Here is a 22,173-nt window from a genome sequence, read left to right as displayed (position 1 = left end):
GAGCGGCGGGCGGGGCGGGGCGGGGCAGGGCAGGGCAGGGCCGCCCCGTCCCTCCCCCGGGCCGGGCGCGGCCGCACCCCGGGGGCGCGGCACCGGCACCGGCGGCGGCGCGGCGCCCCGGCCCGGAGGGGCGGGCGGGCGGACGGCGGCAGCGGGGCCGGGGGAGCCTTCCCGCCGGGGATGCCGCTCCCCGGGGGCCGCGCCGTACGCTCCCGCCCTCCGCCCGCCGTCGACCGGGCGCCGCGCGGAGCCTCCGCCTCCGCCTCCCCGCGGCGGTCTCCCCCGCGGCGGGGCCGCCGCCGCCGCCGCCCCGCATGGCCAGAGCGAGCCGGCCGGGGCGCGCCGGCGAGGCCGCGCCGCAGCTGCCCACGGCCCCCGGGGCGCGGGGCGTCGGGCTGAGGGCGGGCGGGCGAGGCCGGCGGCCCCGGGGCGCCGCCGCCAGCCGGGCGGGCAGCCCCGCCGGGGGATGACTCAGAGCCGCGGCCCCTGCAGCGAAGCCGCCGCCGCCGCTGCGCCGGGCTCCGCGCCGCGCCGCCCCATGCGCGCGGCCCCCGCCGCGCCCGCCGCGCCGCGCACCGGATGATGCCCCCGCGGGGGGCGGCGGGCTCCTGCCGCCGGCGGCGCCTGGCGCCCCTCAACGAGGACAACGGGCGGTTCCTGCTGCTGGCCGCCCTCATCGCGGCGTACCTGAGCGCCGGCGCCACCGTCTTCTCGGCCCTCGAGAGCCCGTCGGAGGCGGCGGCGCAGCTGCGCTGGAACCGGACCCTCCACAACTTCAGCCGCATCTTCAACATCAGCCTGCCGGAGCTGCGCGCCTTCCTGCGGAGCTACGAGGCGGCCATGGCCGCGGGCATCCGCGTCGACGCCCTGCGGCCCCGCTGGGACTTCCCCGGCGCCTTCTACTTCGTGGGCACCGTCGTCTCCACCATAGGTGAGCGCCGGCCCGACGGCGGGGCGCCGGGCCCGGGGGACGCCGCGGCCCCGGGGCGGTCGTTATAGCGACCAAAGTTTGGGGAGAGGCGCCGCCGCCGCGTTGCTATGGCGACCGGGGGCCTTGCAGGCGGGGGGGGGGGGTCCGGGTCCCTGTGTTCCCCCCCCCGGGGGTCGCGGTCCCACCTCCCGCCCCGGTGCACGGGGCCGCGGACCCGGTGCTGCGCTCCGCTCCGCCGCGCTCCGCTCCGCCGCGCTCCGGCTCCCGCTGGGGCCGCAGGAGCGCTGACGGGGGCGGCAGCCGGTGCCCCGGGCCCGGCCGCGGCGGGAGCCCCCGGTCCGCCCCCCGCCCCCGGCAAACTTTGGCTGCCGGCGGTGCGGTTGCACGGTCGGGCTTCAGCCGGCCCGAAGAGGCGAGCGGGGCTGAGCCCCGGCCCGCTCCCCCGCCTGCCGCGGGCTGCGCCTGGCGCTCGAACGGCTCCTTGCCGGGGCTGGGAGGCAGCGGGGCTAGTGAAGGTGCTGAGCGGTAGCCAGGCTTTCGCCGTGCCCGACCGCTGGACTTGGTACTGGTTTTAACTGGTGGCAAAGTTAAGGTGCGTACGTGAACGAAGCCGTAAGCAACACGAAGCTGTGTGTCTTCCAGCTGTGCGTTCTCGGTACATCCGACTACAGCCCACTGCGGTTTCTCGTATCCGATGGGTGTTGGGCAAGAGCAGCACTTCAGCAGCAAATGGTGAGGTTTGGGGGGAGGAATATTTTTTTACTCAAAATTAACCATTTTTGACTCTAAAAGCACCATTAAGAAACATCGTGTGGGAGGTGAAGTAAAGCCGTGGCTATCTGCGGCTCTCGGAGCATCGCTTGAGAGATCCCGTCCCTGCGGACGCAGGATCTTGCCAATTTTCTCCCTCTGCCAGTTTTGAAGTTCTGTAACAAGCCAATTGTCTTGGCGCTCCTGAGCATAAACGCCACGCTCCCCCTTTATTAGAGAGGACGAAACGCACAGCTCGTTACTGCGCTTACTTTCATTAGGTTCGGGAAATGTTTTATCAATAGTGACTAATCTGTATAATAGAGTCGTGATGGTGACTGCAGCGATGTTGTCAAGTATTGTTACTTTTTGCATTGAATAATCCAGTTAACTTTTCCTTTTCAAGTACATTCAATAGTCCAGTCATTAAAACACCATTTTAATTAAGTGTTAGGCCTTCTTCATCACCAGAGCATATATTTTTAAGAGATCATTATGACCGACCTGAATGGATGGGGGAAAAAAGTCAGTATATTAACAAACCCACTCTTCCCTTACACCTGCTGTGGCAAACAGAGAAGCCTTCAGGAGATGTGTAAACGCTGATCCCTTCGCTTCTCCGCCAGCCCTGGCTTCTCCTCTCTGTGGTTCTTGAAATGTAAAATGTTTCCCCTTCATTCACAAGCCGTTGTTTGCATCCCCGCCTCGTCGCCTGCCGGCAGCGTGGAGGGAATGAGGAATTCGGCAGGGTTTTTTGGCAGTCCTGGCAGGTGTAAACGGCTGAACGAAAATGGTGTCTCTCATATTCCTGTACTGCAACGTAGAGCACCGCTCTCTCTTCATAGCCAATAACGCCCGCGTCTCGCACCTGCAAGGTGGAGGCTGAAGATTGTTTTTCCCGAGCTACAACAAAGGCTGGATTCTGCCAAGCCTTCCCCTGAGTAGTACCTTCTCTTGGCATACTACCTGCTAGTACTTACTCCTGGATTACTTACAGTACTTTGCGTGAGTTCAGCAAGCCTGCTGTGGAGCACGGTTTTGCTCTGGGTGAGGCGATGCAGCAGAAGGTGGCTCGAAGCGAAGCTGAGTTGTGCCTTCGGGCACAGCGAAGGCTGTGGCAGAGCCGCTGTGCTGGGGGGGGCTGAGCTGGATGGCCCCAGCAGGAGTAGTGTCTCCTGGAGTACCGGTGTCCCGAGGCTGTTGCACCCCATCCCAGCTTTTACCGGCTACGTGTACAGCTCCTGCGGATGAAGAGGAACTGCTGCCCCACCCCAGCTCTTCTCCTCGCTCGCCTCTTCAAGGTGCTGCAGCTTGTAGAGGGGCAAAGCCCACTGTGAGCTCAGCTGCTTCTCCACGGGCAAGGTTTCTTCCACCGCACCGTCGTATTCGGTTATTCTTGCTGGCCGTGTTTGCCCAGCAAAAGCAAAAACACCCAGCGAATTAACTAGTTGTCCCGCTAAAACCCAAAAGCTGTACTCTTAATGAAACGTGCACAAAGCTGTCTCGCTCACGGGCCCAGCGTGGGAGAAACCAAATGGTAGGCATCAAAATGTCACCTGGGGGAGCAGTTCCAGAGCCGTTCTGTCATGGTCCCTTTGTTCCCTCCCAGCCAGCTCATTTCTGTACCTACCTACCTGGAGTACCTTTGATTCCGCTATCGGCTCACACACCGTATTATCCTGGTTCAGAGCAATTTCACTTGCCTTTGTGTCACGCTTAATTGACGAGGAGAATGCTGTCTTTGCTCGAGCTCGCCAAGAACTACCAGACATCTAGAGTCAAAACAGCTTGCCTTCCCCAATAACTTCATCAGTTACATGTGTCAAAGCAACTTTATTACTCCAGCTAAACACGCTCCTATCCTAGCGATGCACCGGCAAGCTTTCTTACTCACTGCTTAACAAACAGCGAGTAGACACCACACCTATCAAGGGTAAATCACCCCCAGGTTACTCAGCCCTTTATCTGTAGAGGATTCCAACTTACAGAAAACTCACTGGGTCTTTTCAAGTTCTCACTCTGCTCTCGCTGGTTTTAAGAAAACTACTAAATCCTTCATACGTAGGCATCGAAATACGGTCACCCAGGGACAGGGCTGCAAGTTTTCCTGCGGTTTGTGTAAGTGGAACAGAGGGAGGGAGCCTCCGATTCTTCAGTCATCATTTTGCACTCCAAAAGGTGTTTTCTCGTAGGCATTTATTATTATTTTTGTACTGATACCTTGAAGGAGCAGCAAGGTGGAATTTATCCTTGATTCATTGGTCTAACTGGCAGTAGGCTTTGTTTTTCAGTTGAGTTTTTTTCCTTCCCCAAATGCAAATCACAAATAATTCCCAGCACTTGATTAAAGACTGAAATTAAAGCATAACTCAGACCAGTTTTCTTCCTGGTGCAGTGTTGCAGAGTACAGCATCATCAATCACAGCTTTCCCGTATTCTAGTAGCACAGGTTCATTCTGCCTAGCGCATAAGGCAACTCCGGGATGCCTGAAGCTCTGGATTTCTGACTCAGTCCATGAGTCTAGACTCTGTACCCAGACTTTCTTCCTCTCTTAAATGTTAGACTAAACATTAGGTGCCTACCTACTAAAACATATTGAGACATCGACTTACTACATTTGGATTTTAAGCTTCTTACATGTAAGTGCATGTGTTTCAAAAATCAAGTGATACAATTGCTTTATAGAAATCTATACCAGGCATTAAAAATTAGGTCAAAAGAAGTACTCCAGCATGTAAAAGTGTTTTTTCAATATAGTATTTTTAAAAAGCGCCCTTGCTGCGGGTGGATTGTTTTGGGATGGAACATGTCTGGGTTACAGGTACTTGAGAAGGGCTTCTGGGAAGAAAAAGTGCAAAGATCGTCCCTCTGTACAGCTGTGCGAGGGTTACAGGAGTTTAGGGCACGGTGTAGAGGTGTGAGCGGGATTGTTCTTCCTCTCCTTATCCCTGACCTGTTAAATGACTCACTATTCGTGTGGACTGACAGCTCCACCCAAAGGGCTGGGGCATGCTCTTCTCTACTGTCACCGCAGGGAGATAAGGCACAGCCCTGCGGTGAGGTGGGCTTTGAACCCACACGAAGAGAGGCCACATAATGAGAGACGTAACGTTCGGTGGTTTCTACCAGCTACCTAGCTCCCGGCAGCTGCGCTCTCCTTGCTTAGGATGTCGGCTGGGTTAGAGCCCCTTCTCTCTGGGTCCTCTGTAGGAACCCAGCATATCCAGCACATCGTTGCTCCTTGCGCTCCACAACCTAGGCACCATAAACACTCACTTCTACAATCTCCTCTGGCTCTGTATCATAGTCTTTTGAGAAAATCTGGAGGTCCAGGTGTGCTGAAGGCGATAATTCAGTGGAAGTGATGTGCAAAAGGCAGGCAGACAGCTGAGCGCGTGCATGGTCAGATGTTGGGCTGCACTGCTAGGAGCCAGGGAGCGAGCCTACCCAAGAGCAGGTGATTCACATGGTAATTTGGCAAGAAATTCCACAAATAATCGAATTGCTCTGAAGGCTTTAAGGGGAAAATATATTTGCCCTGTCTTCTTCATTGATATATTTCAGGATATGAATTTGAGCTGCAGCTGGGGAAGGTTCTGGCTCTCTGCTCTCCGTGAATGCCATTTCCCTGTCTATACGGCCAATGCAAACCAAAAGGCGACAGTCAAACCAGAGTGTGCACCTGATCGGCATCAGTGTTACGCTTTCTCAGGGCTCTGCAATTCTCTGAGGCTTCTGCAGGCAGCTTTTGCAGAGGCTTCAAATTAGGGGCCAGTTGCCTCCAGAGTTGACCTTCAAGTCAAAAAAAACCAAACAAAAGCCAAACGAGAAAGCAGTTGGGAGATCAAGCAGTGTTATTAAGCTGCAGCGTCAGGTTATTTGTCTTTGCCAGCCTATATACAGTCTGCAGCCAGCATGAGAGTGTGTTTCAGCTTGGTCTGCTGCGGCCAGATCTGATTCCTTAGGTGCGTGTGATGTTTTGATCAATGTGCCAGTGGATATCTGAAAGTTATTTTCTCGCCCTGGTAATCTTGATAAAGAACGGAGAGCAAGAGGCTCAGAGGTCAGCGAGTCAATGGTCAGCATACTTCTGTGGAGAGAAGTGATCCTACGGTGATTTTCCTCAGATGAAGACCTGGCGCCATAGCAATGTTTTCTCCTTGCTGTAGCTTCGTGGGAGCATTAACTTCTTTGGGTACCACTGATGGGACTTTCCTAAAGCTGTGGGCATAGGTTGGGTGCTCTGAGCAGAAAAGTAATCTAAATCACAGCTTGTCTTCCTGTAGTTGAGAGCAACAACAGGAAGCTGTACTTGGAGTACATCCACGTAATTATGTGGGTGACTTGAGGTTTCCCCACTGAAGGGTTGCAATGAAATAATTTTGACCCTAAGTCTGTTGGGTTTTGATTCTAGAAGGCAGAAGGGGAGGACCCCAGTACTTTAAATAAAGCCCGTTTTAAAAGAAAAAAGTTTTCTGAAAATATTAATAAGTCTCAGTAGTGCTTAGGGTTTACCTGCCCATGTAGGGTTTTGCCAGACCCAGAAAGTGAAGCTATTACTGCGCTTCGGTCACCTAAACTGAGTGATTTCTACAGAGCACATCAGCTCAGATTACTTAATTTAACAGTTTCAGTGGTTTCTTAAATATTAAACCCTATCTATAAAGCCCTGTGTTTCAAAACACTAACATCAGTACAATGGAGATCTAATTGTTGTTTTACGGCTGGAGACGTTAAGCCAGGGGACGACCAAATTGCACTGCTTTTCGCTGTGGCTGTGGAGTTTGGGGTGCTCAGCCGGAGCACTGAAACCTGGGGTCTCCGAACTGAATGTCGAGCACCACAGCATCTCAGAGCAGTCACCCAAAAATCAAAGCCCCTCTATAACATCAGGGAATAAAGAATTTTCCTGGCATCACAGGGGATACTGTCCCACATCTCAGAAGTCAGGGGAAGTTTTATATTTATATTGTGTGCTGGTTCAGCTTCAAAACAAAGACAAACTGGAGTTTGTAACCAAGGCTTCTCCATTTTTGCAGCCTTCAGGGTCCCTCTGGCTCGGGTAATTGAAGGAGCAATGTCTATCTAGTGGGTACATACCTCCCGCTTAGCGCTACGTCCAGTTTGGTCCTCAGTGATGTTCCTGCTGGGCAGCGAATACCTGTATTTCGGTTCCCTATGCATTTACAAGAGCTCGGAGATGTGATTGCAAAGCCCGTTGGTGGTTTGCAAAATACCGCTTTGACAGCTCTCCATCCGCGGAGGTGACACGCGTGGCTCCAGCCAGTCGGTCTGTATTACTAACCAACCTCCTCGTCAACCAGTCATTGCGCCTCTGATAGGAGTGAGGCATCACAATTACTGGGCTTATCAGCTGCCCTGTTTGTTGTGGGCTCGTAATTCCAAATCCTGCCTGAAACCCTACGGGCTGTGTTCCCACGGAGCCCAGCCAGCCCCTAGTCCCTGCCCTCCCCCTTTGCTCTCCTGGGGATATTCCCCCTTTCCTTCTTTTACAGCTTATCTCATGCTCCCTGGTCACGTGCCTTTCCCAGGCGCTCTTGATTTCTGCTGCCTCCCTCCCAATTAGCACGCCCTCCTCCTCTGATAATGTGTTTGCTTGATTAAATTTTGAATATTGGTTTCACGTATTTACAGTCTTTCAAGTAAAAAACTACCAAAGAAGTCAAAAGTAAAGCTTTACAGTTTCTTTCTGTTCCCCATCACACGTGCCCCTCTTCCCTAGTGTTAATCCTGTTATTGACCCTCATTTCTCTTTTCAGTCTAACTGTTTCTCCCTTCTCCGGTTGTCTTCAGTTTAACTCAGATCATACACACTTCACTGTTTTTCCTCACTTTTACTGATGGGTCCATCTTTGCAAGACAGTGTGTCTTGTTTTTATGCAAACTTTAATTGCTCTTCATTGTGGAGAGAAGAGGAAAACAATTATAGGATAGATCTGTTGGCAATTAACTTCACGTAACAATATCCACATCTGGTGTTGTGCTGGAAAATATAATGTCATTTCTTTAATTTAATGAATTTTACCTCTTGCCGTAGTAGCATCAGGCTTAGAGCAACAGAAGACCAACATGGAACATTTCATCTGCAATTTTTAGTGTGAAGACAGCCTGATATTATTGGAAACATAGCCTGTACCCATGATCCATGTGAGCCTTGCTTACCTTCATCAAAAGAGACAGTTTTCATAGTGTGTCAGCACCGAGTGCATATCTGAGTGCATTTTGGGAGAAGGTAGGTAAGGACAAAGAGTAGGGTTCATGCTGGTGAACATTTGAAACGTGAAAGTCCTCCTGAGCACAATAAATCTTAGAAGTGATAATAAAACCTTTTGTGACTAGAAGCACTTAAGTAACAAACAGAGTTATAACCTAAGGGGTGATTGCATAGCAATCCAGACAAATCAAATATGTTTAATTTTATATCTCCTCAATAGCCTGCTTCTGCTGAAGTCAATAGCAGACCAGTCTACAGAGCTTTAGGAAATCCCACCTTACTCATTGTATTGGCACGCTAGGTTTATCAAACAGATGTAGGTCTGATGTTGCCCGCGCTTACTGGTGCTTGACATTACTGTAAGTAATTCATCTCTGAGCTCAGTGGGTGTGTTGATGGCAGTGGGTGGCACACCTAGCTATAGGCATCAGAAGGTTTCAATGCAATCTCTCTTGAATCAAACCAAGAGAAGCAGAATGAAAATTAAATCTAATTGCATGAGACGAGGCAAAGCATTAGCAGCCTTTTCAAGTAATTAAAGCTTTGGAGTGGAACGAGATAGGAAATTGAACGGTTTGATGTTAACGAATGGGATTGCATATATGGCTGAGACACTGCTATTGCTCGTGTTTAAAAATCCATAGTAAGTGCTCCTTACTCGTTGATGAAAAAAGTGATAATACCTTGGTAACAAATATAGCCCCACAGTGATTCCTCAATGAACTTTAATCTTTCTGAGCTTGTACCACTGCAGCTTCTTCCCCTTTAGAAATGTTGGGCCAAATGTTCACATTCATTCTCAAGTCTTTGGCAGGCAAATTTAACCAAGGCAGAAACAGCAATTAGGAGAAATTTGCTCACGTGAGAACTGGATGAGAAACTAATTCAGTACATTTCAATTAAAAGAAAACTGGATAGAATCCTTTTGATTATTCGTTATTGAATATTCTCTCATTCTGTCTTTGCTCAGACCGAGTATTGTGCAAGCAGTATATTTATCTCATGAGGATAAACAAAGAATACTGTGTCATTCATGCTCAATGTGTATGGAGTCAAGTCTACTTTAAGCCCTTTGGGGCTGGAAATGACTGTGGTGTGAAGATCTTAAATCCAAATTGTGATTTTAATGAGAGGGGCAGAAAGAAGCTGTTTGATAAAATGGGTTATCCACTTACAAAAACTGCTGCTGGCAGAACTGTGTGGACCAGGAAAATCTTGGATAAAATCAAAACCTCAAAATTATCTTGATAAAGTGGCAAAGTTCTTCAGTATCATTAAATTTCAAAAGTAGTCAAGGGAAATGCATACTAAGGAAGGAACAGTTAAATGCAGAAATAGAAAATGAGAAGTAACTGGTTAGTCAGCAGTCCTGTCACCCTGTATTTCTATTACAGTTACTTAAAATTAGGTCTTCGTGCCTTCGTGAAGGAATTAGAAGAGCTGCCCGAGAAAAAAGATACTTGAGAATTTGCTTCTTTGCTTTCAGTTGGAACTTTTTGAAATAAAGGACTCATGAAGGCATATTTAAACCATTAAGAAGTTGAGGTAGCTTTATCAGAGTTTTTTCATTAAATTGTAACTGTAGAAGTTTATACACAGATTTGGAAAAGAACTGGCCAAACAGTGGAAAAGATGTTTGTATGTTTAGGGTCTTTTTATCCTACAGGTCCATCTTTATAAGTTAACTCTTTGTAAAGCAGAAGAGCCGAGGCAGCTATTGAGAAATAGATGCTCTGTGAATACCTACCTACACAAACAGCGGTGACAGAAGAAAAATATGCTGCAAGTTTAATCCAGTCAAAAGATAAGCCGGTGATTTAACCATTTGACAGCCTTTCCCATCTGTAAGGCTTAGAAAGCCCAGGAGCAATGTCTTGTTTTATCAGACTTCCCATGTGGGGAAATACGACGTACACTCAAGATCATTTGCAAAATTCAGATAATGCTATTTCTTAGCCTGAAAGGCGAAGTATCATGAGATGTACTGACGCCGGAGTAGCAGTACACGTGCAAGTGTTCTTTCGAAGCCCATAATGTCTCAAGAAAAATGGTGCTGTCATTTTTTTTTCCTTGCAGTTCCGCAAAAAACTTTTGCACAACTTTGGGTCTACTCGGGCATCTGAAGTGCGACTGCAAGTTTCAATAAACAGGCAAAGCATGCATGAACGCTAATGTTTGAAGCACTCCGTTTGAAATGACAGGGCATAAGCTTTTTCTTGTTAGGGTGTTGCTTCGGTACACAATTATCCACACAAAAAAATTCTCAGAAACACAGGAAAATAAGAGTGGAAGCAGCTTTAAAGGATGAAAAATTAAGATTGCAAGGGAAATGAACTTTTGAAACATTGTTCACCTGGACTCATATCATCAGCTACATGAAGACTGTAGGAAGGTCAGAGAAGGTGGCAGTGCGTGGCTTCAGATATTGGACGCATCTCAAGAGAGAGAAGGAATCGGCCACTCTTGGGATCCATGAGCTATGCCTTCGTGTATATCCCTGGTTACTGAGGCAGACTTTGTCTATTTCTTGGTTATCATGCTTTTGTTTTCCACAGATTTTTGAAAATAGTTACTCTAAATTCAGAGAAGTTTCCTCTGTCTGATAGTGTCTCAGAAACCTCAGTGGTTTAGCTGAGGTTCGACAGTGCGGTCAGCCAAGGCAGATGCTCCTGCACACAACCTCAGACGTGAGCAAGGGTTCGATACGGCCCCGACGGCTGTTAAGGCAGGATTAAAGACCGTTAGCCTCTAGCGCGAGGAAGTGTTTTTCCACAGTAATATAGCTTAAACAACTGAGGAGCTTATGGGCTATATTTTTCCATTATTAACGCCGCCACCATTTCAGAAGAGATTATAGCAAAATGGTTTTCACCCAGCTGTTAGTATAAGGAAAGAAAACAAACCAAAGATAGGACTCTGGTCATCAGGTGTGGAGGCAGCCACGAGAAGCAGCTCTGGACTAGCTTAGGTCAATTCACAAGGAGACAGACTGCAACCAGAAGAAAGAGCATATCCTGCTTTCATCCCCTTTTTCTGGAAGTTTTCCTTTGTGAGGTGGTTTAGTGCTAATTTAGCCAACACTAACTCATATTCTTTCTGTTTTAACAAGCTATGAGAGCACCCCAGCTGTGGCAAGGGGCAGAGTAACTGACAAAACAAGAGGGGGTTTAGTATCATGTTGCTTAAGATTTGCCCAAGAAAAGTAGCATAAAATGAAGAAAATAGTTTCAGTCTTGATTTTTATGACTGTAAACCAGAGTCTGGCCCCAAGAGTTTAGCAGAGAAGATTATATTATTTATAAGAGCAATAAAACCTCTGGAAGAAAGTTTATTTATGAACAATATGTTAATGGAGAGGTTAAGGAAGACTGTCACGCCGCAGGACACCTCCATCCCTTTACAGTTGAGAGTCAGCAAGAATAATGCCAGCTTGTAGGTCCTGACTATCTTTTTCTGCATGCAGTTTAATTCATACTCCTCTGATTTTCATATTTCTCTGAACTTCATTCTCCATCATCTCCTTTTAGGAGAAGGCCCCTATCCCTCATTAGAAACTGTGTCCTGATGCAGTAGGATTAACCGGAAAACCCATACGTAAGCTTGCCAAAGATTTCCAGCCTCAAGCCCGTGACCCTCCCCATGTGTTCCCTCTTCAGGGGGGCTGCTTAGCAAGACCTCGGGCCAGAGCTGCTGTTTGGCTGGCGACGCTGGTGGCTTGGCAGAAGTCAGTCCCCGTTTGCTTGTACAAGGTGCATGGAGGAGCCGGCCCCAGCCAGGGAACTGTAAAACTGATTTAGAGACACTTCTGCTTCTTCCTTGTCTTGGTTCTGCGCCAAAGCAGCTTGGCCAGACCAGATATCAGCCTCCTTCTATATTTACTGGGCTACGTGTTTACAATAATGGCATTTAGTAGTGAGCGAGGGTGTGGTTTTTTTGGTTAGTCTTTGGTACGCACTTTGTTCTTAGGCTGTACGCAGAAAGGGCAACATGCAGTACAACTTGGGGAAAAAGCTTGCCTACTTCTGGCAAATGAATAGAGCAAGAGTACTGCTGCTGCTGGTGAAGCTGGAGCCCCGGCGTTTCTTTTTTTATGGGTCATTTATCACTCAGATTTACAAAAGTTAGGCTACTTGAGCTGATAAATGTGCCTGCTGAGTACTCACTAGAAATTGAAGATCTTTCTTGGAAAGCTCAACTAGAAGGTGTCAGCGTAGAAAAACACACTTGGGAAACCTGCTGCGAGGAGGAGATGGTAAACATACGTGAGCAGTCAGGTTTTGAAGAGGTTAGTCCTCTCCCCTTTCCTGGGGGATCTTAGCAGGGCACCCCTAATGCCTTAGACCCCTGTCAAGGTGGTAACACTTGAGTTTTCTGAGAAGAAACCTCACACTTACTCCTCTCAGATCTGGCATATCCTTCACCCTAAATGCATTGTTCCAGCTCGGTCACAGAGGACACCTTCTCCGTAGGAGATGGGGTCCCCTCCTCACCTGCCTGCTGACCTGGCCAGGTATTGGCCGCACACGGCAGCACCTCCACGTGCAAGTACCCTGCATGCGGGGTCAAGCTTCGTATTCCCATCTTCAGGGGATTTCACCAGACGGAGGTTTCCTTGCAGCTTCTCAGCCCCCAACTAGCTGCCCTGTCCCCTTCCTACCAGGGGAGATCCTTCACCACCTTCTCCCCTCCAAAATTTCCTCTCCGGAGCACCCAAGTCCCCTCTTCAGCCCGAGGATCACAGCCACCTGCGCCTCTGGTTACCTCCACAGCCATCTCCATCACCCCGCTCCCTGCTGCAGGTGCCTCCTGCCCTGTCCCCGTGGGGCAGCCCCTCACGGCATCCCGTGGCTCTCCGGCCGGTCTCATCCTCACCCAAGTCACTTTTTGTCATAATTTTAGGTTTGTCTTTGTCATTCACCTCTACAGAAAAATACTGGTACCGCTCGGTCTCTATTTATACCCTCCACATGCACCGGGTAGCTAATGACTATTTATTAGCTTTACCTTTTAGTTCTTTATTGTCATGGTTGCCAACTTAATCACTTTTTTTTGTCAAGGAAGCTTAGGTTATTTTAGGCTGACAATGCTATGAACTCTTTTAAAAACCAATGTACTTTAAAGAGGAATGAAAATGTGGCCGTGACCTTTCAGGCTGCGGTTTAAATCACAGCCAGCAGAGAAACACTGAGGGTGATTGATTCTGGTGTTCACTGACGTTACGTGCAGCAGCATTTCGGATAACGGATAACCTGATCACAGTTGTGTATAAACAGAATAAAATTGGTACTGTGGAAAGCCGTTAATAATTGCCTGCAGCTCCTTGAAACTCCGTACTATTCAATTAATCATCTCCTGCCTCTTTTTTGCCAGCGTGGCTCCTTTTGAGTAGCAGTTGTCTCGAACACCTGACTAATACTTCACTGGTGGAGATGTGACGAGGAGCAACATTAGTGACCTGCATGGTTTTTAACTACGTTCATCGAGTTTATCACGGTGCTCTTTCAGGTCACAGAATAGACTGGGCATCTCTTCCCTCAGTCTCTGGTGGATTGGGTGCATGTACTCACATTTTTATGTACTGTGAACAGTCATAGGAGTTAGGGGAAAAAAAACAACCCTTGTTTAGCCTACCCTGGTTCACAAAGCCAATTTACAGGACCTCTGACCATCTATTTACTGTCGGCTTTGGGGAGAACAAGTCCATGTTAAAGAATGTTACTAAAATTACAAAAAAGTTAGGAAATGCCAGAAACAGCATGCTTATTCCACTTGACGTGGTATATATATTACCAGGTATAGATAGATAGGTAGGTGGGTAGGTGCATAGGTAGGTAGGTAGATAGATAGATTATGGGAGTTGGTCCTTTGTTGCATGGTCACTCATTATTTTCTCCATGGGATATCTGCTCCAGTACATGGGTCACCAAAGACTGCAAGCTTGTGTACGACACGGGTTAGACCAGCCCTAAAAACTGCAGTGGTATCTCATGTCTTCAGACTTAGCATGGGTCTAACTTAAAGTGTCTTAATGCACACAGTGCTGGACAGACCACTACTGTTCAGGAGCTTGGTTTCCACATAGTAATCTAAATAAGATCGAATGTGATTGTACAGCAACCTTGATATTAAAGGCTCTGGCAATGCAAAATCTCTACGAAAATTTACTATTTGAGCTCAAAGGCGGGTATTTTAATAAAGTGGGCTGACAAAGATGTTAAAGGGGAAGTAAGTTTTTCATTTGTCATCTGAAAATGCAAAGCCGGGTGGAAGAACTGCCTTGTAGTATTCTCACTCCTTGCGTAAAAGCGCTGGATGCAGCAGCAGGTTTCCATCTGCGGCGGTTTTGTCGGCTCTGAGCTGTGACCCTGTATCCAAGGCAACTGTTTCTGGATGTTAGGTGGTAAGGAGCTATAAAATAAATGAGAGGTAGTTGTGAAAAATACAGGTATGACTCTATCAGGGGAATAATGATGAAATGCTAACAGGTGGAAAAGGGGTCGAAGGGAGCACCAGAATCCAAATATGGAATTTTAGCCTCAAAATTCAGAATATGATAATGTCTTCCTTGATGCAGTATACATGTTAGTCAATAAAGACCAACCAAGACTATGGAAAGCCATGAACTATAGCACGTGTGGAACAGCCGTGAAACAAAATGGGTTGCTCTTAGTTTATCTGCCTGTGTTCTGTAACCCACATCTCTTGGGGACCAGCCCTGTAAAAGCTTAGTCTTTGTGTTGCAAGAACTTCTTTCCCTCTGGAAGCAACATTCTGGTTACAGGGTTTTTTCTTTATTTCTGAGAAACCATTTGTTTAAAAAGTTATATTCAACAATTTTAGTTTCTTTTGATTCCTTTAAATATAACTGCATTATCAAGAGGTGATAGAGGTGATGCTACTCTCATGGTCTACACTCTGGGATTTAAAACAATTGCTCATTTGTGCTGACTTACTGTATGAGCCAAGGCCCGTGGCAGGATGCCTCTATAAGAAGAGCTGAGGGCCTGGCTGAAGGAAGCAAAGACACACAATGCTGTGGTAAAGGCTGGAAGACTTTCTTGTGTTCAGTTTTCAAGGTGACCAAAACTTTCCTCTATATCTGGTTAAATATATCTTTACGGGAGAACTGTCAACCCGTTTAATCTCAAAATCTAGTAAGACAATGTAATGGCCAAACTGGTTGGCCAGAGAGAAGAGCTAACAGGTACTAAGACCGCTATTCCTTCTGTTTTCTGGCACCAACCATCTCTTTTACCCATAAGAAAATGGGGAAAAGAAGAGAAAGGAAGAGCAACGGGAAGCGTATCACAAGGCACGTAAGACACTACCTCTTGAACCCATCAGCAGCTTAGGTAAACTAAAACTCCAGATGAACAGAATAGTAACCACAAAACCCATTATGCAAGCCAGGATGAGGGATTCCTTAATTGCCAGCACTTACCCATGAGAGGCTGCGAAAGGATAAGTGTTAAGTGAGTGTTTTTATCAACTCAGCTCTACTAATTCTGTTTGTTTGGGGGGGGAAATATCAAACAGCTGAAATTAATGCTGCTATAGAGCTTGTATCTGAAGCTGTGGGGCAGGGTGGGGCAGAATTACCATGAGGGAGGTTGAAATATTGTGTGTGAGCCACACAAAATCAACCCCAAGGTACCTGTACAGTGTATGTCAGGGCCATGAAAAATGCAAAGCACCGTTGTGCTTCTTCCCTCATACTGTCTGAGAAGCACAAGCAGTTCTGGATGAATTCCTTTCACCCAGGAGTCGTGATGTACTTAGAGGGGCTGAGCGCAGACGTGTTGTACGGAACACGTTGGGACTAACCCCATCGTGGCCCAGGCGGTGCCGAAGGGACAAACACAGCTAGCGAAGGAAGACCCCGTACGAAGAGTACATGAGCGCACTTCTATCTGCTAGCTCTTGACCTGAAGTTACTGCGTATGCCTGGTCTTACTTTTTTGCCTGGTTTTTGTCAGTCTTAGCACTCTCCTTGCCGTGAGGGGTCCTTTTGCCGTGCATAGCTACATACTGAATTTTGGTAACATTGTGCTTCAGAAATCTCGCTTAAACAAACTGCGTTGAAAATACAAGACTTCACCACCTCTCATGAATGATCGCCAGAAGATACTAAAAAGCTTCAGTGCATTTACAGTGTGATCCAAACTGTCACTATCTCTCCTTTTTTTTTTTTTTTTAATTAATAAATGTGTCTAGCCATATGTGTGACAATAAACCCATTTATTTTGATGGTGATGTTCACATGCTTGCTGTGAAGCACATGTTTAAATGCTTTGCTGACAAGGCATGGGCGAACAGATGCCTTCTCCATAACTAGCTGGCCGGGTATCCCTAGCTGGCAACCGCAACTTCATCTCCCCAGCTTCTTCTGGGGACCAGGCACTAGTGGATATTTGGCATCAAATGAGAAGGCTCCCGTGAGCAGCCAGCCCGCCCCAGATAACAGCTTCACCCCACGGAGGAGGAGGAACTGAGAGGAGCTTCCCGTTCCCCCGTGTTAAGCCTGGGACCCCAAGGCAAGCTTTGTGAGATCTGCTCGAAGGTGGCCTTTTAGCACGAGAAAATGGAGGGACCGTGGGTCCAGAAAACAGACTCTAATGACCCCTTTGGTAATTTTTTATCTTCTAGCAATACTGTGGAAGTTTTTCACTGTCTTTTACAGAAAAGTCTGTTTCTATTGTGAGATACCGATGACACAGTACAGTCCGAATTGCTGTCACACAGCTGTTCCCAAGCGTGCCAAATCTGTTGTGAAAGTAGGACCACCTCTTTCCTCATGCACCTTCATGTCATTTAAAAGATATTTCCAAATTTACTTGTCACGAGCGTTTACATTCTTTTATCAACAAATGTGAAATTCTGTATCAATGAACTACAGAGGTAGTACAAATAAATTACCCAGAAAAATACAGCCATTACAAAAATAAATCAGGAGCTTTCAAGCAGCAATCTCAACTCATTATACATAGGGAGTATGTTCCCATTGCTGTTTAAAGGTGCGTCATGATAACAAACTAACAAACTGGATTTAATGATTTCATTATGTTCTATCCTAAAAGTGGCTCCGTTTTCTTCGCAAACTTTCATTGATGTGGTCTGATGTTGATGTTTACCTCCCTGAATATGTTAATTGCTCAGCATTTTCATTGAACAATAAGGTAAAGGAATTTCAGCATGTGGATTTTTCACAAACCATTACTTTAGATTAGATGTGGTTATTTATTCATGGGACGTGAGCAGTCACCTCAATCCCGTCAGTATGCTTTTTGACTGAACCACCGAGCATTTTTACAGGGAAGAATAGCAGAACAAGGGCAATACCTACAGAACTGAGTTTCAGAAGAATCCTCCTGAGATAGTATGTGAAATATATGTAATTATTTTTCATAAAATAACTGGTATCAGCAAATAACATGGAGCAAACTTACTGTATTTATTTGCATGCAAATTTAAGATCACTTTTGCTGTTGTTTGAGCATCTGTAGCTACAGGGCATTACTGCTTATATATAAAACTACATGTATGAGTAATGTCAAAAGAGAATTCTTGTCAAGAAGAGGTGAATTGATACTGCTGCTGGATCTTTCCAGAGTTTGTATACTCAGATTTTTCTATTTACCTGTGCGTCAGTTATTTTCCCTGCTGTAATTACCAGTCTGCAAGATCCTAGTGCTCCCAGTCTGCCAGGCGGCTCTGCGGCGGGGGCATCTCGCTGACGACTTAAAAGAGAGCCATGGCTTTTCCTTCCTTCTGTGATTATATCAGGTGGGCTAGTCGCAGTTGGGGTTTGGTTAAGACTTTAAAGTGCTGTTATTTTTAAAACGATATTCAATCTTTGGGAGGTGTTGGGTTTGGTTTTTTATCTGTTATACAACCTGAAACCTTCCGTCTTCTCAGCGGGAGTGATAACGACAGCGTTACTCTGGGTTACAGCTTGTCAATAGAGAGCTTAAACTTTCCATCAGGCCACGCTGGCATGGGAGCAGGGAAATGGCCTCTTCACCGTGTCTCATCTCAAGGTGGTTTGGGCTCAGGAATGCTTTCACCTGCATTTACAGAATGGTGTTTCTCTGTTAATATCATCTTTCATCTCTGCGAGGATGTTTTGCTCTCTCTCTTGAGTTTTGGTCATCTCGTTGAGCTTTCTGGTGTCTTCCTCATTCTTTAAAACTCCATTTCGTGTTGGCCTAAGCTGACTTAGAGGGAGCACTCCTTCTTTTCTTCAGTGAGATGGGGCCGTTGTTAAGTTACATATATCCTGAGCTTACGCATGAAAAACCATGTCATTAACGTTACTCATTTATCTCCACACCTTAGGTTTTGGAATGACCACACCAGCAACCGTGGCTGGAAAAGTATTCCTCATCATTTACGGCCTTTTTGGGTGTGCCGGCACTATCCTTTTCTTCAACCTCTTCTTGGAGCGCATTATCTCTCTCCTGGCCTTTATCATGAAGGCGTGCCATGAGAGGCAGCTGCGAAGAAGTGGTCTCCTACCTCCCAACTTCCGAAGGGGACCAGCTATGGCGGGGGTGGGCAGCCTTGTGGGGTGGAAGCCGTCCGTTTACCACGTGATGCTGATTTTGGGAATTTTTGCTGTTACCCTTTCCTGCTGCGCCTCTGCAATGTACACAGCGGTGGAAGGATGGAACTACGTTGACTCCTTGTACTATTGCTTCGTCACCTTCAGCACCATCGGCTTTGGAGATTTGGTAAGCAGCCAAAACGCTGCGTACCAAAATCAGGGATTATACAGATTCGGAAACTTCATATTTATATTAATGGGGGTATGTTGCATATACTCTCTTTTTAATGTCATCTCAATCGTAATCAAGCAAGTTTTGAACTGGGTGTTGAAAAAATTCGAATGCAGATGTTGCCCAAAGTGCCATAAATCAAGTGCCCGCCTTGGACGTCGCAACGCCATCACCCCAGGAGCCCGCCTACGTCGACATAACATCTCAGTGGACGCTGATGGACAGTACGACAGTGACACCGAGGGGAGGAGGCTCTCTGGAGAGATGATCTCCATGAGGGAGCTCACAGCATCGAATAAAGTCTCCCTGGCCATTTTGCAAAAGCAGTTGTCTGAGACAGCCAACGGCTACCCGAGGAACGTTTGTATCAATACGAGACAAAACGGATTCTCTGCAGGGGTGGGTGCTCTAGCCATCATGAACAACCGCTTGGCAGAAACAAGTGATTCTAGGTAGAGTTTTTGAAATTCCTTTTGTTTCTTTAATAAAAATAAAATGGTGGTTAGGGTGGAATTATCACTGTAAACTACTGGAAAGATTTAAATTCAGAGACAGCCTTGGTATTCGTTGGGCGTTCAGCATTTGAGTTTGTGGGGGTTTTATAAGTCTTCTCTAATTTGCAGTAACATCTTTACCGTAACATTATCATTTTCCCCAAAGGGGTTCTTTGGAAGAGACTTGGATGTCTTTGTTGCAGAATCTGATGCAATTATAGAAGAATGGTGTGCATGGTTACGATGGTGTCAAAACCAACATGTTCTTCTTCAGAACATAGCCTGAACCCAAACTCTGGGTTAAAATGCATAAAATGGGCAAGTTCGGCTCCAGATTCAAACTTGGGGTTGATAAGATTTGGCTAAACCAGTATCTCACCGTTTGTTGAAGTCTGGATCTGGCCCTGAACTTTGTACTCGATGCTCTTCAGCAGTTCCTCATAGCAGGCCTGTATATAACATACACGTAGGTGACTGCGGTTACACCAGCTTTAGGGTGACTGTGCTTCACTTGAGTAATCCTACTGACTTCAGTGGTAGAGGATCAAATGGGCTGAATTCCCCTGACTATAAATGTTGGGTTTTAGCCAGTCTTGTCTGAAACACTACCTGCTACCTAACTCTTAAAAGTGAAGGGATTATCAAGAACCATGTTAAAATGTGCCAAACTATTCCTACCTGCTGAGTTACTGAAACCAGGCGATTGTCAACTTCTGTACTGACTTCATTTAGTGCAAGAGAAGCCCATACGCACCTCTGGTGTCAAATGTTTGCATGACCACTGAAATGCTTACTTCATTACTTCTACATGAAAATAAGTAGCTAAAATTAATGTAGGCTCTCTATTGTCCTAAATTTGCATCTTTTACTTCTGCAATATCGTTGCAGAGATTCAGGCAAATGATTTCTTTGCAGTTCTTTGGGGGCCCCAATCCTGTACTTGTTTCCCACAAATCTGATTGTAAAGGTTATACAGAAGAGCATTGCTTTGGAGCGCCCCAGAAGCTGGCTTCCTCTAAAAAGTTGGTACTAAGTCATAAATTGGCCTAAGGCTGTTGCTACTGTCTTAAGTCATATTTAACCTGTGCTAGCCCAAACCACTGAAGAACCAGAAGCATCTTCAAGCAAACCTGGTCTAAGTGTCTAGTTTAGCATGACAAATGGGTCCATAGGAATTACTGCAAATCTCTTTCAGAAATATGTGCAAAGCTCTGGATCGTTTCTCTAAATTTTCTATACTGTGCCACTCCTTTAATGCTATGAAGGTAATAAAAAGGCTTCTGCTGATTTAGCAAGAAATATAACTTAGGAAGCTCAAAGTCTGAGAAGCCACAATGGTCAGCTCTTGAAAACAACTTGGGTGATTACAGGCAAGATCGCGAGTACTATGTTGATTGCTGAATAAATTGAAAAAGCTGATGAAAACAAACCAGGAATACTAGAAATGTTTGAAAATATTTCCGTGACATTTCATACAGATATTTTACTCTGCTCTTTATTTACTTCACTTTGTTTTGCATGGGTTTGGGATATCCATCGGTTGGCTTTCCTTTAAATTTGGAGTAGTGCAAAACGTTTTGAAATTTAACCTCAGAAAACTAACTTTTAGTTTGAGGTTTTGCACACTTGAGCCTGCCAGCTGCAGTATGGCAGTGGTTATATCTTTTGCTTGAAGGAGAAGGAACCAGAGCAGCAGATAAACCATCACACGTGGATCTGTATCATACTATAAACGTAGTCACAGCTTTTATCAAGATGCGTTTGGCCAGAAACACTCGATGATGTCGGACACTGGAACAGGCTGCCCAGGGAGATGGTTGAGTCACCATCCCTGGAGGTTTTTAAAAGACGTGTGGCTGAGGCGCTTAGGGACATGGTTTAGTGGTGGACTTGGCAGGGTTAGGTTAACGGTTGGACTTGATGATCTTAAAGGTCTTTTCCAACCTAAATGATTCTATGATTCTATGTTTGTGTTCTGTATCTACCTGATACGGACTCGTACTTAAGAGTACGTGGTATGGCAGAGACCGCATTCAAGAGGCATTCATCTGGCAGGAGCTGCCCTGGTGACAGAGAGACCTCCTACGGTCCATGTGTCGGTGTGCCTGACTGTGCACTCCATCTCAGAAGCTACGTTTGAGTGGGTCTTTGAAGAAGCAGGCAGAGGTCAAAGTATTCGGTGATCCTAATTTGGAGCCCACTGAAGGAGGGGCAGGTTGTGGTCTGGGAAAGACTCAAAGACTGACTGCAAAGACCCAGATCGGGAAGGTGACTTCCAGAGCTGCAGGGACCGTTTCTGGAAACAGCAGAGGCAGGGAGCCAGAAGAATAAAAATTTGTTCTTTTCCCTTGGGATTACCCCCAGGGGTAAATCTCTTTAACTATCATGATTTATGTGTTTATTAAGAGTGTGTATGAGGGGCTGCTCTCTTGTTGCAGCTAGACCTCTCTTAGTGTTGTGTCTTGGTACATTTGCCATCATGGGGACTATTACTCATTAGAACGGACCCCGCTGTGTGAAGAGCTGCATAAATCGAGGCAGACAGGCTCTGTCCCAAAGGTCCTAGGAGTCTGAATAGATAGGATCCCAAGGCACAGCAGAATGACTTAGGTTTATCATTTTACTCATAAAAACATGTTCAAATGCATTAACATTCTGTGAGCTCAAGAACTATAGTATAATAAATTTGCAAATGAAGGGGTTCTATTTTTTCAGTAGGTTGGTTTTAAAGGGTAAATACTGTAACTATAATTAGGGACCTGTTTAAATGTTTGTAAATTGTTTTCAAACTACCTATTCCTGCCTGGGAAATACAGTGAAGTAACATGAAATTGTACATACCTCCTCTGCTATTTCTGTACTTTTTCTGAGTCCAGTCAAAGACAGACATGCAGTCTGTTTGTAATAGGATTTAAATGTTTCTGAATCTTTTTGGTACCATGGGTCACAGCGGTGCCATTGCAGGACCCTTTGCAGTTGCTATTGAC

General features: G+C 46.6%; 1 protein-coding gene across 1 annotated transcript; it reads left to right on the top strand.

Moving 5' to 3' along the window:
* The first annotated feature begins 579 nt into the window (after positions 1-579).
* KCNK12 (potassium two pore domain channel subfamily K member 12) lies at positions 580-19,148 on the top strand. The gene is made up of 2 exons (XM_059835761.1): positions 580-931; positions 18,253-19,148. Exons 1-2 carry the CDS (start codon positions 580-582, stop codon positions 19,146-19,148), a joined length of 1,248 nt encoding a protein of 415 aa, XP_059691744.1.
* Positions 19,149-22,173: the final 3,025 nt, after the last annotated feature.

Source organism: Gavia stellata, chromosome 2 (genome assembly GCF_030936135.1).
Source record: "Gavia stellata isolate bGavSte3 chromosome 2, bGavSte3.hap2, whole genome shotgun sequence".
NCBI lineage: Eukaryota > Metazoa > Chordata > Aves > Gaviiformes > Gaviidae > Gavia > Gavia stellata.
The sequence above is the reverse complement of the archived record's forward strand: the minus strand, read 5'-3'. Positions and strand labels throughout refer to the sequence as shown.